Source organism: Caretta caretta, chromosome 8 (genome assembly GCF_965140235.1).
Source record: "Caretta caretta isolate rCarCar2 chromosome 8, rCarCar1.hap1, whole genome shotgun sequence".
NCBI classification, from domain to species: Eukaryota; Metazoa; Chordata; order Testudines; family Cheloniidae; genus Caretta; species Caretta caretta.
This window is the reverse complement of record NC_134213.1, coordinates 32,485,251-32,498,980: the sequence shown is the minus strand read 5'-3', so window position 1 is coordinate 32,498,980 and position 13,730 is coordinate 32,485,251. Positions and strand designations below refer to the sequence as shown.

At 44.0% G+C, this 13,730-nt stretch overlaps 2 protein-coding genes across 7 annotated transcripts in view; one reads left to right on the top strand and one right to left on the bottom strand.

Moving 5' to 3' along the window:
• LOC142068388 (uncharacterized) overlaps positions 1–13,730 on the top strand; it is a 798,233-nt gene that overhangs the window by 21,687 nt on the left and 762,816 nt on the right. The window lies entirely within an intron of this gene.
• Positions 8,984–13,730, bottom strand: part of KCNIP1 (potassium voltage-gated channel interacting protein 1) — an 803,899-nt gene continuing 799,152 nt past the window's right edge. For all 6 annotated transcript variants that reach the window (XM_048862516.2, XM_048862518.2, XM_048862515.2 and 3 more), the window contains one exon: positions 8,984–13,465. In XM_048862516.2, coding sequence (XP_048718473.1) covers positions 13,418–13,465 — 48 coding nt within the window. In that variant the 3' untranslated portion in view covers positions 8,984–13,417. The remainder of the gene's footprint in view (positions 13,466–13,730) is intronic.

Sequence of the window (13,730 nt, the reverse complement as noted above, 5' to 3'; positions counted from 1 at the left end):
GCCACCAGTACTCCTGTTCTTTTTGCGGATACAGACTAACACGGCTGCTACTCTGAAACCTATAGTTAAGAGCTGCAACTAGATAAATTCAGATGAGAAATAAGCTACACATTTTTAACAGTGAGTGTAATTAACTATTGGAACAACTTACCTGGTGACATTGTGAATTCTCCATCACTTGGAGGTGGGGGGGGGGGGGGGGGAGAAAACCTTTTGTAGTGATAAACACCCATTTTTTCAGGGTCTGTGTGTATAAAAACATCTTCCGTATTTTCCACAGTATGCATCCGATGAATTGAGCTGTAGCTCATGAAAGCTCATGCTCAAATAAATTGGTTAGTCTCTAAGGTGCCACAAGTCCTCCTTTTCTTTTTGCGAATACAGACTAACATGGCTGTTCCTCTGAAACCCATCACTTGATGTCTGTGAATCAGGACTGGATGTCTTTCTAGATGCTATGCTATAGCTGTAGTTATGGGCTGGATGCAGAAATTACTGGGTGAGGTTCTGTCATGGACTCACAGGTCGTACCTACTCTTGGCCCTGTGCGGTCCCTGGCGGGAACCCCCTTCAGTGTGACAGCCCTTCTCAGGGGTCCACTCTCTCTCGGGGGTTAAGCCCCTCCGCCTCCTGGAACCGCACCTCTCTGAGCCTTAGCATGCCCATCTCTCACCGTGGGCCCCCTCAGGGAGTCCACTCGCTCTGGACCCCCAGGTCCTCCCATCCCAGAGGGAATAATGCAACCCTGTTCTCTGGACCGGAGTGACTCTCAGCCAGCATAAAACAGGAGGGAGTATAGAGCGTCTGAACACAGCATAGGAAACTCTCAGGAACCTCAGGCCTGGCCTCCCACAGCACAGCACATCCAAGTCTCCCCTGCATCCAGATGGGCTCTGCCTGCTTTCTCTCTCTAGTCCCAAGCCCCACTGCTTCCCAGCTGGGCATCTGATATCACCTCCACTAAGTCTCGCCTCTGTCCGTTGTTTTCTACCCTGGTAAACAGGGTTGCCTGGGCCTCTTCTCCTCTCTTCCATCCTCTGGCCCACTCTGGCTGGAACTGGCTGGTCAGGTCACCAGGATCCTCTCTTCCCAGCCCATTGTCCTCCCACTGGCCAGAACCGTCTGTGACTCCTGAGCTGGGCCTCCCGGTCACCAGGTCACCAGTTGCTGAAGTATCCATTCTCCAGGCTATTGGCTGGGGTCCCACGTTTCATTGCCTGTCCTCTGTAACAACAAACTCCCTCTCCCATCACCTCGTTAAACCAGTAACACCCAGGGAAACTGAGTCCCACCCCCTCTGCATGCAAACCATTGGAAAAAACAAAGACAAATCAAGAAAACCCCCCACTTCGTCACAGGTTCTTTGAACTGTGTTTTGGAAAAGGTCAGACTAGATGATCATGGTGGTCTCTTCTAGCCTATGAATCTAGTTATCCTAGCTCATTTTCACTGACGCTTCTAAGCAGAATGTGCGGCCAATAAAGTTTTAGTCAGAGTCAAATGATTTTACTCATGATGGTCAAGCAAGGCTGAATTTATTGCAAACAAGTTCCCTGTTCCTTGGAAGAATTATCCAAAGGCTGGTGCTGGTAAAAAAAAAAAAAAAATCTCAGAAACTCACCAGAATCCAGTAATCAAGGGACAGATTTCAGTGCTTCAGCCAAAGAGTAGTCAGCACAGCTATGAGGGTAGAAGGCAAAGGAAGCTTTTGGACACCTTTATCCTGGTCATGGAGCATCCTGGCAGCTAGGCTGGTCCAACGGGCATAAATTAGAGTAGTATCTAGACTGCTATAATTTACATTAGAAAGCAACAGTCCCATGGGGCCATTCTGACAGGGACTCCCATAACCATGCCCCCTGCACAGGTAGATGGGAGAGGGTGGTGTAGGAGAGATTATGTTTGCTCCACATTGTCCAAGTGTGAGAGAATTAACATATATGAGAATATAGCCTTGGTATAAATTTATAATTATTTCTGGTTCAAATGGAATGAGTGGGCTTTAGCCCACGAAAGCTTTTGCTCAAATAAATTTGTTAGTCTCTAAGCTGCCATAGGTACTTCTCGTTCTTTTAGTTATATTTGTATCTGTGTGGGAGGTGACAAGGGAAGGAAACAGATTGGCCACCACTGAATGAAATGTAAGTAGGAAATCTCCATTGCCCTTGAGACTGTGATCTAGATATAAATAATAATTTGGTATCAATCCTACAATATTTACCCACCTAAGAGTTGATGTCACTGCCATGGATAAAAATTCTCCACTGGTGGTTTGTAACTAAACAAGCAGCTACATCCTTGAACTTCCTGTTTTAGGATTTATAAGGATTTTCTCTGTTAATCTCATGCTTTGCCTGAATTGATGACTTTAAATTGTAAGGACAGACTTACCTACTGAGAGTTTCTCGAGAGGATCTGCCTTCACAATCCCAGCCTGGTTTTCTTGCGGGGAATTGGGCTCATTTGCTGCACAGCAGGAATTGAGCTTGCTTTCTACCTGGCCAGCATCAGGGTTCTGAGAAGATCCTGGCTTTCTGGAAAGAGGATTCCCGAGTTTGCTATAAATATGGAGTCTGTGTGCCATAATGAATGCATTGTGTGTATGCAAGTGTTTTCAAATCAATTTAACTTGACTTAATTTGGTTTAACCCCTCATGTAAACAAGCCCTTAACTGCAGTATTGCTGCTAATTTGTTTATTTGACATGACTTTGACCTCAATTTGATTATAGTTTAACCCTCAGTTAAAGAAGAGTTTTAAGTGGTGTAACCCTTCTGCCAGGTGGAACCAGCAGCAACAAGCGCGGGGTTCAGTATCTAGGGGTTCCTTTTCAACAATACAACACAAAACTGGCTGCAGCCCCCACTCAGTGACCTGGGACAATTATACAGCACCCCCTGGGCACCTCGAAGAGGCAATACTTCCTCTCTCGCAAGCATAGAGTCTGAGTGTAGCAAAACCTTTTAATAAAAGGAGGGAAATAGCTCAGCATTAATTTGGGAAAACACCGCAACTAGGGTTCATAAAAACAAACCATGAGCAAAAGACCCACCCCCAAGTCCCCCTTTCCAGCAACCCAAAAGTCCCTTTAACGTGCCCATTCCTTCTCTGCACCCCACTCACAGTTGCTGTCCTTGGCCAGTGCAGCCCCAGAGTTCAGAGGCTCTGCAGAGTTCACCTCCCATCCTCTGTGTGGGGGCGGGGATGGAGGCACCTTCCACACTCTGCTGCTCGGGCACTCGCTCCTTGCCCCAATGGCTGATTGGCACGCCGCTCTGCAGCGCTCTGCTCTGGCTTTCTCCGCCAGCCACCCTGATGGCCGCTTGCCACGCTTCTCTGCCAGCTGCCCTGCTGGACGCTTGCCGCACCTCTCTGCCAGCCGCCCGGCTGGCCACACACCAAAATGTCTTCAGCCCCACCCCCACTTAACACAACTCTCTGATTTCAGCTCGCAGTGATTTCAGCTGTTAGTGGGGGAGCCTCACTGCTGGTGCACGTTGGGAAGTCTCTTGCACTAGAGACACTGTCCCAAAGTAGGTCTAATACTTAGACCTAGGTATCAGTGATTTCAGCTCTGCAGCATGTAACAAGACTCTCAATTGAGTCTAAATTAGCTCTTTTATTATACCATGGAGAGAGGAAGGGTATCTGGCTGGTGGATCTTGCCCACATGCTCAAGGTTCAGCTGATCACCATATTTGGGGTTGGGAAGGAATTTTCCTCCAGTGCAGATTGGAAGAGGCCCTGGGGGTTTTTTGCCTTCTTCTGCAGCATGGGGCACGGGTCACTTGCTGGAGGATTCTCTGCACCTTGAAGTCTTTAAACCATGATTTGAGGACTTCAATAGCTCAGACATAGGTGAGAGGTTTATTGCAGGAGTAGGTGGGTGAGATTCGGTGGCCTGCATTGTGCAGGAGTGAAGGGTTCATGTAGCGTTCATGCACCTGGAAACAGTCAGGGCACACCCTGACTGTTGTGTAAAAGCAATGCACACATTGCTCTGTCCAAGGACATGGACCATGGGAACATGGACCATTAAAAAGTCAAAATAAGGACATCAACCGTGGAAAGCTTCCTTGGCCTAGGCTCAAAGCCTAAAAACAAAAATTGTAATAAATAAAGGCTAATAAATAAAAATATCAATCAAAATCATATTATTTCGTTTGTTAATGCCTTTTGCAATCAAAATATATAATGCGCAAAAAAAAATAAATAAAAAAACTAACAAAAGCAATCCTGTCAGCAAACCAGCCTGCTTGCTTGCCTAAAGCCGTGTCCTGTCTTGTATTAAACCGCCACATAGGAGGTCAGACTAGATGATCATAATGGTCCCTTCTGACCTTAATATCTATGAATCAATGAATCTATAAATGGTGCCTAGGACCCTTAAACAGGGCCCACACCACCAGGTACCAATCCCTATCCCCACCCTCTCGCAACTCATTGGGCTTTGGAACCCATGTCCCCTGCCTAGCGAGTGCCATTCAGTTAAGGGGGAGTCCCTCCATTGGGATATCCCAGGTACAGTTCTGCTGCCCATGGTTCACACAAGAAGGATAACAACCCTTTATTTCTCTGTGACGTTCCCCTTGGGTGTTATCTGGACCGCTGATCTGCTAGGTCACTCCAATCCTTGACTCTGGGAGCCAGACTTACCCTGCTTTGCTGTGAGAACCCCCACTCCTGAGCTGTTCACGCACAACCTCTGGCATATAAGCTGCTCCTTGGATTTTTGTAACCGAATGACACTAGGCAATATCTCCGGTCCCAGATGCAACTCTAGGAAACTCCATCTTGCAGTGTCCAGTAATGCCCGCTGGACACTGAAAGCTTATATGAGTTAGTACATATCAATTACTTTGTTAAATTGACAAAGCTTGTTCTCCCAAGGGGAGTTTCTGACACGCATCAAACCAAACACACTGCTTTAGGTAGAATAAACAAACAGATTTATTAGCTATAAAGATAGATTTTTAAGTGATTATAAGTCAAAGCATAACAAGCCAGATTTGGTCAAATGAAATAAAAGCAAAACGCATTCTGAGCTGATCTTAACACTTTCAACGCCCTTTCAAACTTAGATGCTTCTCACCACAGGCTGTCTGGTTGCTCTTCAGCCAGGCTCTCGCTTTTGATCAGAGCTTCAGTCACTTGGTGTAGTGTCTGTAGATGTACATGGAAGAGAGAGGACGAGCATGGCAAATGTCTCTCCCTTTCTTTCCTCTTGGCTTTGTCCTCCCTCACCACCCTGCTTCAGAGTCAGGTGAGCATTACCTCATCGCAGTCCCAAACTGACCAAATAATGTGGGGGGTGACTCACTGAGAGTCTAAGAAATCCTTTGTTACTGTCTAGGCCAGCGTTCTTTGTTCCTGTGAGGCTGGGCTGGGTTTGTCCCATACCTGCCCTGATGAGGTGTGAAGTGCCTCTCTGCTCTTGGAGAGTTTTTGTCTGGGCTTATTTTAAGCCATGAGGACACATTTTCGGCCTCATAACTATATACATGAAATTATAACATTACTGTAACAATTACTATAACGTCACTATAACAACAATGTTATGTGTGTATCATGAGCATTCCAAAGACACCCAACATGACAAATTTTGTATTGTATACTACACAATCATTTTACAAGGATGAACATGGGAGCGCTGGGTGTTCCCCTGAGGTAGAGAGTGTCACATACTTCTGCCCCAATAACAAGGAGACTGAGTATCCAACACCAGTTACAAGTGATCATTTGGGCAAGCAATCCCATCATGCTGAGCACGTAGGCAGGGTGGGTGTGTCCATGCAGCCGGAATTAGCTTCTGAAGTCTTTTTCCACAGCTGACCACTAGATGTCAAGGGAGAGCTCATTCAGACTCTGCTTACAGTGGTTTTCGTTTTAGGGATAGGATTTATTGATATTATTTTTAATAACATTTATATCAAGGAGTCATTTTTCTTTCCACTAGCAATCCAGGTTGGAACCGTTGAAAATCTTTGTCCATAGTAATTGAGTCACCTAGGAGTCTAGTTAGTGTCTCTAAGTTAACCCTATGATGTGCACACAAGGATCGTCCCAGGCAGGATGTGTCTGGCTCCGTTGGGTTTAGTTTTGCTTTGCAACATCAGAGTGGTGCAAAGAAGCTGAATGGTGCAGAACCAAGCTCATAAGATACTGACTGAAACTGGTAAAAGACTAAAATTGAGGAAATAAGTTAATTTAAGATAACAGTGGTCTCCAGGGGACAGTGTTATCTTCATAAAGAGCAAGATCACAGTGTTACCCTTGCTGATGGGGGTTGTGAGTGCTCAGTTGCACTCAGGCACCCATGTTGGTTGCTCCATGGACTCTTTTCTCCAGTTACAGCTATTTCAGCTGGGGTGCAACTTCAGGCTGTCCTTACATATGCTGCATGATGGATTAATCCTCAGCATCTCCAGAATCAGGCAGCTGCAAGCATAGGTGCTGGAACTAGACGATGCTGCCTCACCCCCTGGCTTGAAGTGGTTTCCATTATAGACAGGCTTCACAGTTTGGTTCAATGGCTCTCAGCACCCCCACTATAAAAATTGTTCCAGCACTCTGGCAGCAAGTCAATTCCCTACTCTGCCTGCACTGGCCCTACGGCTGATGCAGGGAAGAATTAGGGCCTATAGCTCCTGACTGGAATTATCTCTGGCTCTGATTGGTCTGGTTGCTGAATATGGAGAGCAAAGGGAGAACATATCCTCTATTTTTTGTAGAGATTCCAGCTACTATGCTTGCCTCAACAACACATGTAATCATTACTAGTATAACACTTTGTAACATCTGCACTTTGTAAAGAAACTCAGCCCCTCACCCCCATCCCTGTGTGTCTGCCACTATCTTCCCCATTTCACAGCAGGGCAATCGGAGGTACAGAAAGGTAAAGTAAATTGCCTCACGTACCAGAGGGTGAAACCACACCACTGATGCCCCATATAAACCCTTAGCGCAATGATTAAATAGCCCTGCACATGGGTTGTCTGATCTTTGGCCAGATGTAGCCCAAGGATTTCTACCAGAGCGCATCAATGGTAGAAGCTGAATTGGCTCAGACTCTGTTTGTACCTACTAGCTCACAGCCCAGCTCAAGTTCCCCCTTCTAGTAGTGCCTAATCTACAGAGCCACCATCTTAGTGCGAAGGTACACTCTTTGGACAGTTCCCAGGCAGAACCTCAATCTCACCTCCAGGTGGTGTTGTGGGTGTCAACAAGCTTCCAACAGCACCCAGGCCTATCTCATGACACATCCAGCAATCCAGCCCCCTGGCTTTGGCCTTCCCGCCACCTTTGGCTAAGTTTCAATTACTGCTGATTTGGGGCGATCGGCTCTGCTGCTAATGACTGTAAGTGGGGATTTGGTAATTCCTCCTTTGCTGTTGTGGCCAGTTAGAAGAAGTAGGCCACATACTTCCAGGATGCACCCATCTGGCAAGGACTGCCTGGCTCCTTCACGGCCTTGCACAATGCTTTTCCCGCAGCTACTGAAGACAGACTAACACGTTTGATTTGATTGTCTATATAGATGCAATTGCTCTTTTTCGCTATCTGTGCCTAATTCTCACTTTCCTTGCCAGACTCACTGTCTGGGGATGAATGTATTGTAGACTACTCTGCGAATTACACATACAGATCAGGACAAGGGCAGGTGATGATTTTTGTTTGCTTCTTGAAGTGGAATTGTGTGTACAGAAATCCTGGCTGTGCCTGCTCCTGTTATACAAACCCCTCCCCTTTGATTTCAGTGTGACTGCACTATATGAGAATGGACTGCCAAGCCAGTCTCTCACTTAAGCAAAGCCACTGTTTATTCCAAGGCTAACTGCTCACATCTGCCACCGTGACCAAATCTGCCTCAGCTTTTAGCTATTGCTCCTTTTGCAGCAGCACCAATTTCATACAGAAGTTCTTGGGAACATGCTTTGCAGAGGTATATGGAAACATGTGGTTTTAGTTTGGCTACAGGGAGGGGCAGCTAAACAGCAGAATGAGCCTGATCTTCTGGTCTGAGTGGGAGGGGCTGAGGAATAAAATGAGAAAGACAGCATGGGCATGTGACTGTATGGTGCAAACTCCACTGTGCCTTGTCATTCCTACAGGCAGCCTCCTGGTAAAAGTTACTTCAATGCTAATGAAAAGTGCTGGATTAGCCCCAAACCCTTTTAAACCCAAGAACGGGTAGAAGGCAGGCAGCATAAGTGCAAATTTCTCCACAGTGACAGGCCAACGTACCTCACCCCGTCTATTGCAGACAAGAGACTACTGCATTCTTCATGTCCACCCAGTGCCTGCCTAGTCTGCTGAGAATTGGCCAAAGGAGGGTGTCAATCAAGGTAGTGCAGCCACCGATCCATTTGGAAGTGGCATCAGACCAACAGCATATTTCACACAGCTAACTTCTGCATGTATGCAAGAGAACCCTTTCTCCTTTGCATGTCTGTATATATTTCAGGCCCTACAATATGTAGCTTAGCAAATATGTATAATGCAAAATGTTGTCTGCATTTATCTAAGTGTCAGAATAGCTATTTAGACTGTGGCTAAAGGGACATGGATGGGTCTTCTTTTTAGCCCAAGAAATAGATTGTTTAGATATTTTCTTGACATTATTTCAATGAAAACAGCCAAAATAGTCACAAGAAATAAGCCTTACAGTTTCACTAGCCCAAGGTGTTACGAATGATACAGGTGAAGGCATTGATTAGTATCTATATTTGGGGAGAAGAATTTCAAAGTTAGCTGCATGCCCCTGCACCCATACACTGATTCATCCCTAAGTTAGACATGCACATAACCCATGTGTAGGTAAATGTTATGCTCACAGTGCTGGTTCAGCAATACCACTTGGCACATACACAGGTATGTGTGTTTGGAACAGGGGCCCGTCTTTAAAAAAAATCTGGTCCAGGATTTTTAACCCCACAGTGTCCCTTCAAGACCTGAGCACCTGCAGGCTACAAAAAAGACTCCCTTCTGTACATCTTTTATTTTTATTATTAAACTCAAAATCTTTAAAACTGTTCAACAAAATATCATACAAATTGCCATTGGATAATAGCATTTGTGAAGCAATGCATTGCTGCTCCAGTAAAATGGCTTCAGTTAGCACAATTTATATTATTTGCCCATACTTCCTTAAGTCCATCATGGTCCTTCCACGATGAAGAAAAAAGTTACACTGCTGCACGCACATCGACAGAGTTCTTAGGCTGACACAATGGTGGTTTGTCGTTCAGCATGTGTCACAATCCAGGGATGCCAATATTCTGCCTAGAGCATCTGAACGTTGCCATTTCTCATATGATATCAGTATCATCATGGGTCACATTATTCATGATTACTCACAACATTGCAGTGCTTTCAAAGTAACAGGAAAACTAACATCAAAAGTAGCAGACACATTACATTTGTTGCATCATTATTGACATTCTTATTTTCAATAGATTTGTTGCCTAATATGCATGTTATGTGCTTTAAAACTGCTGGCATGGTTATGTAGATTAACTAATGAATTAAGTCAGACAAATCATCTGGCCATTATTTAAACATTCACAATTTTGAGAAAACGTGTACAGCTGATAGCACTGATGGATATTCTAACTGCAACTGAGAAGCCAGCACAATAACTGCCTTCCAAATACTGGTAGTAGGTTTCATGATGGGATGAGATCAGACTGTCACAGTATGTTTTATTTAATAAGCTGTAGTAGTAAGTATTTGCCATAAATACTGCAGACCCCATTTATGAATCATGGGAGGGTTTGCAAGTTTACAAACTAACATTCATAGAGGATTTAAAACCAAAAGACATTTCTAAGCAGAATAAAATTCTCTCACAGTTACTGGCTCTTTTTCATCCATGCGTGCTTTGCACACAGTTCATAAAGAGAAGGCTTACTGTGCATCGATGCATACCAGCCTATGGATGAGACATTGCCAGATAAATTGTGGGATGAGATACAAGATACAATGGACAATACATGGGTTCTTAAAGAAAGTTACTCTGTCACCATTTGAATTTACAACTAGAACTGTTCAGTAAGGGGGAATGACTTCTGATACTTTCTACAGTATACGTGAAGATACAGCTGTCAGATGTGCTAATCCTGCTATTTTAGGTATCAGTAACAGTAATTGGAACTGAAGTATTAACTCAGGGTGGAAACACTATCATGCTGTCATAGGGCCCAATCCTGTACCACTAAAATCAAAGTGAGTTTTACCATTGACTTCAGCAGGAGCACAATTAGGGCCATGATGTTCTGTGGCCACCCTACACATACAGAATCCATGGTTAATGGCAGTAACAGAATCAGGGCCTTTGGCTCCCAAAAAGAGAAGCTAAAGCAGCATTGCCACTAACTCAGGCCCTAATTCAGCAACATGCAATCATGAATGATCCCAGTGGAAGCTAATGGGACCTGTCATGTGCTTAAGGTTGTGTGTGTTGCTGAATGGAGGCCAAACTCAGCAGAAGGTACTTAAAAACATTAGAACAGTCTGGACAATAGTGCACCCTAGTACAGCAGTGACTCCGTACATGGATTAACAAACTAACACACTACAGTTTTGTCTCCAGCTAACAAGAAGGTAACCTGCATTATCAATATAGCAGTTCTGAAAGTTTATACCAAGAAAAACATCAGGGGCCGAACTCATCACTGATGTAATTCTACTGAAGTCAATAGTGTTACCCAAGAAATTAATTTGGCCTTAGGTATTGGGGTGTGGCCTCAGGTACTGTGCTTATAATGGTCTGAAAACAGTGGGTGGTTATCAAAGCTACTGGTCTAAGATTATGATAAGACAGTGCCTAAAATGCACCCCCTCTTTGTGAGCTGGCTTGATTTAGACTTTTTCCCCAGTCTGTGGCCCTTGTGACATCTCCCATTCCTCACACAAACACAAACACTTTGGGTGTATGTAACTGACAACTTTCATAAATAATCTTATTTTTGTATGCAGTTTGTTGTAGCTGCGTTGGTCCCAGAATATTAGAGACAAGGTGAGTGAGGCTGAAATAAAGGAGAGCTCTGTGTAAGCTTGTCTCTCTCACCAACAGAAGTTGGTCCAATAAAAGATATTACCTCACCCACCTCGTCTCTCTAGTAATCTTATTTTGCGTACTACACCTTTACATTTCTAGGAGTCCACAGGCTGCAACTGCCATTTTGTGAGCAGAGTTGATACAGCATGTTACAGAAAATACACACTGCCTGTCACTTTAAGTCACTTTTTTCCTTTTTTTATTTGGCTGTTTTCTCTTAAAATGAAATTAATAATTCGGATTGAAAACTTGTAGTTGCACTATGTGTAAATAAATTGGCCTTGTATTCAGAGCTGGCCTTACCATGAGGCGAACTGGGGCGGCTGCCTCAGGTACCAGACTGTGCGGGGGGGCGCCACTAGGACCCAGAGTTTCAAAGTTTTGGCCCAGGCAAGGGGGTATGGGGATGTCATTTGAGCTCTCTGCCTCAGGTGCCAAAATGTTGTGGGCCGGCCCTGCTTGTATTAAATCTAAGCTTCTGTACCTAAGGTGGGATTGCAAGAAAAATGAAGAGGCAATAGGATACAATTTCTGATTTATTCCACCTTTGATTTACTACATACTTATTCATCAAGATAATAGCTAGATGGAGGAGACACAGTACAACTGGACTGTGCTACCCTCACAGCATCTCACCCCTTTGCAAGGCACAGCACACTGGTGGGAGTTGCCATGTCCTACATCTTTTGAAGGAACAAACTCATTGGTGGTGTTTGGTGTGAGGTAGCCAGAAAAGCAGAGTAAGGCTCCAGTCCTGCCGGCACTAAAACTTTCCTCACTTGAATAGCACTGCTGACTTCAGTGGGGCTCCTCACATGAGTCAAGCCCAACGCCTGTGTAAGCCTGTGCCAGGACGTGTTACAGGAGCATCCTCAGTGGTGGTGCAAACACAGCATTGCACAGGTATCAATCGGATCTATGTCTACATCAGCAATATGTCTGTGGATCAATAGGTTTTATAAAATATAGGGCTATAGAAACAAGTGATTTATAATATGCAAAATATATGGGAAAGTTTCCACTTACCTAATATTTAAAATATAATTTCAGTGCTGACGGTATATTTGTAATATAGTCTCTAATAAAAATATAGGTGTTTCCTATATGGTAGGCGTATGGCAATCCTGGACTATGTTAGGTTGTTCTCTTTTTCCTTCTTGGTTCCTCTGCCTTTAGCTGCCTGCCTGTCACAACTGCTTGCTGCTGTACAAGTGCAGTCAGCCTTCCCAGTGCCCTCTGTGAACCTGTGTGGAGACAGTTACTTGATCAGGGCCTTATTCTGGACTGTTGAGTACTAAGATTTAATTTGCCTCGCTACGTTTGGCCAAACATATTCCCTTACTCTCGCAGCCAAGAGGGGTCTCAGAAGAAAAATTTAAAAGTTCAAATAAATCCAAACATTGGGAAATACCTTGTTTTAAAACAATGTAAAACTACAAATGATATATTTATTAAGGGTGTTCCAAACCATACAGAAAGGACCATGGTCCATTGTAGCTGTTCAGGTGGGAGATGCATACTGTATACTAGAGGCCCACTTTGTGGCTGGGAAAACTGGTGGGCATTTAATGGTAAAAGCATGCCCCGCACAGTTCCAGCCTGTTAAAATCATCTTGTCACACAGGAACTCAATGTTACTCAATGGGATTCATTCTGTAATGTAGAAATTGTATATGGAAAAGTATATTCTTCTCCTCTAATGTATATCGGCTTGACGCTCCTCTGGCTGGTGTATATTAGAAGCAACTCCATGAAATTCAATGGAGTAACACCAGTTTACGTAAGAGAAAAATCAGGAATGTTGAGTAAAGTGGGATATATGGTTTTTAAATGAATTGGACCCTCCATTTAATATAGTAAATAAATCTGGTGTTAGTTTTCAAAATCTAAACAGAGATGTCCTGGTAGATTAGGTTTCTGCCAAAGCAAAATAAAGAGGACATTTATAAAACACGTTGTTCTATGTTGGAATGGACTGAGCTTCCACTCACAATAAATGGCTTAGCAAGCTCTTGATATGGTGCTACCAGATGTAATCAAGTTTGATAGATTAAAAGCAGCAGAACTTGTGACTAGCAAACAGAAGGTTGTATATTATTCATTAACTTTAAGCAGCAGGTCTCACTCATCAGGTTTTATTAAAATATTAGCATGCTTCCAAAATGAAATAACTTCCAGTCAGTATCTCTTGGGGAGGAGAGATGGGAGTTTGTTGCATTCGGAAACGAAGCTCGGTTGGAGATGCCTTACACAATCCTTGTTCACGCAACATAGCAGAGTTGTAAAAAGCCTTCATCCAGAAAGAAGGCATTCATTACGTACAAAGTCTCTGGTTCCTATGCTGCATTCCAGATGCTGTTACATCACATTCTCAAAGAGCTGTAAGGACCTCATAATATTGTCATCCTGGAAGCAATGAGAAAAACATACACTTAAGAGTGGTATTGAAAAGCTGTGTTCTTAAAGCTTTCTATGGCACTTTGCAGCACAGCCAGTACCAAATATTTATTGCTGCAGGATGTGGTGGCTACATTTTTGTAGCATCCTAGGTGAGCCTGATTCAATGCTTACAAGCTTAGACCTGGATTCAGCACAGCACTTGGGCTCATTCGGCAGCATGTCTCTGTACGACTTAGCATATGCTTGAAGTTAAACACAGGTTTAAATTCTT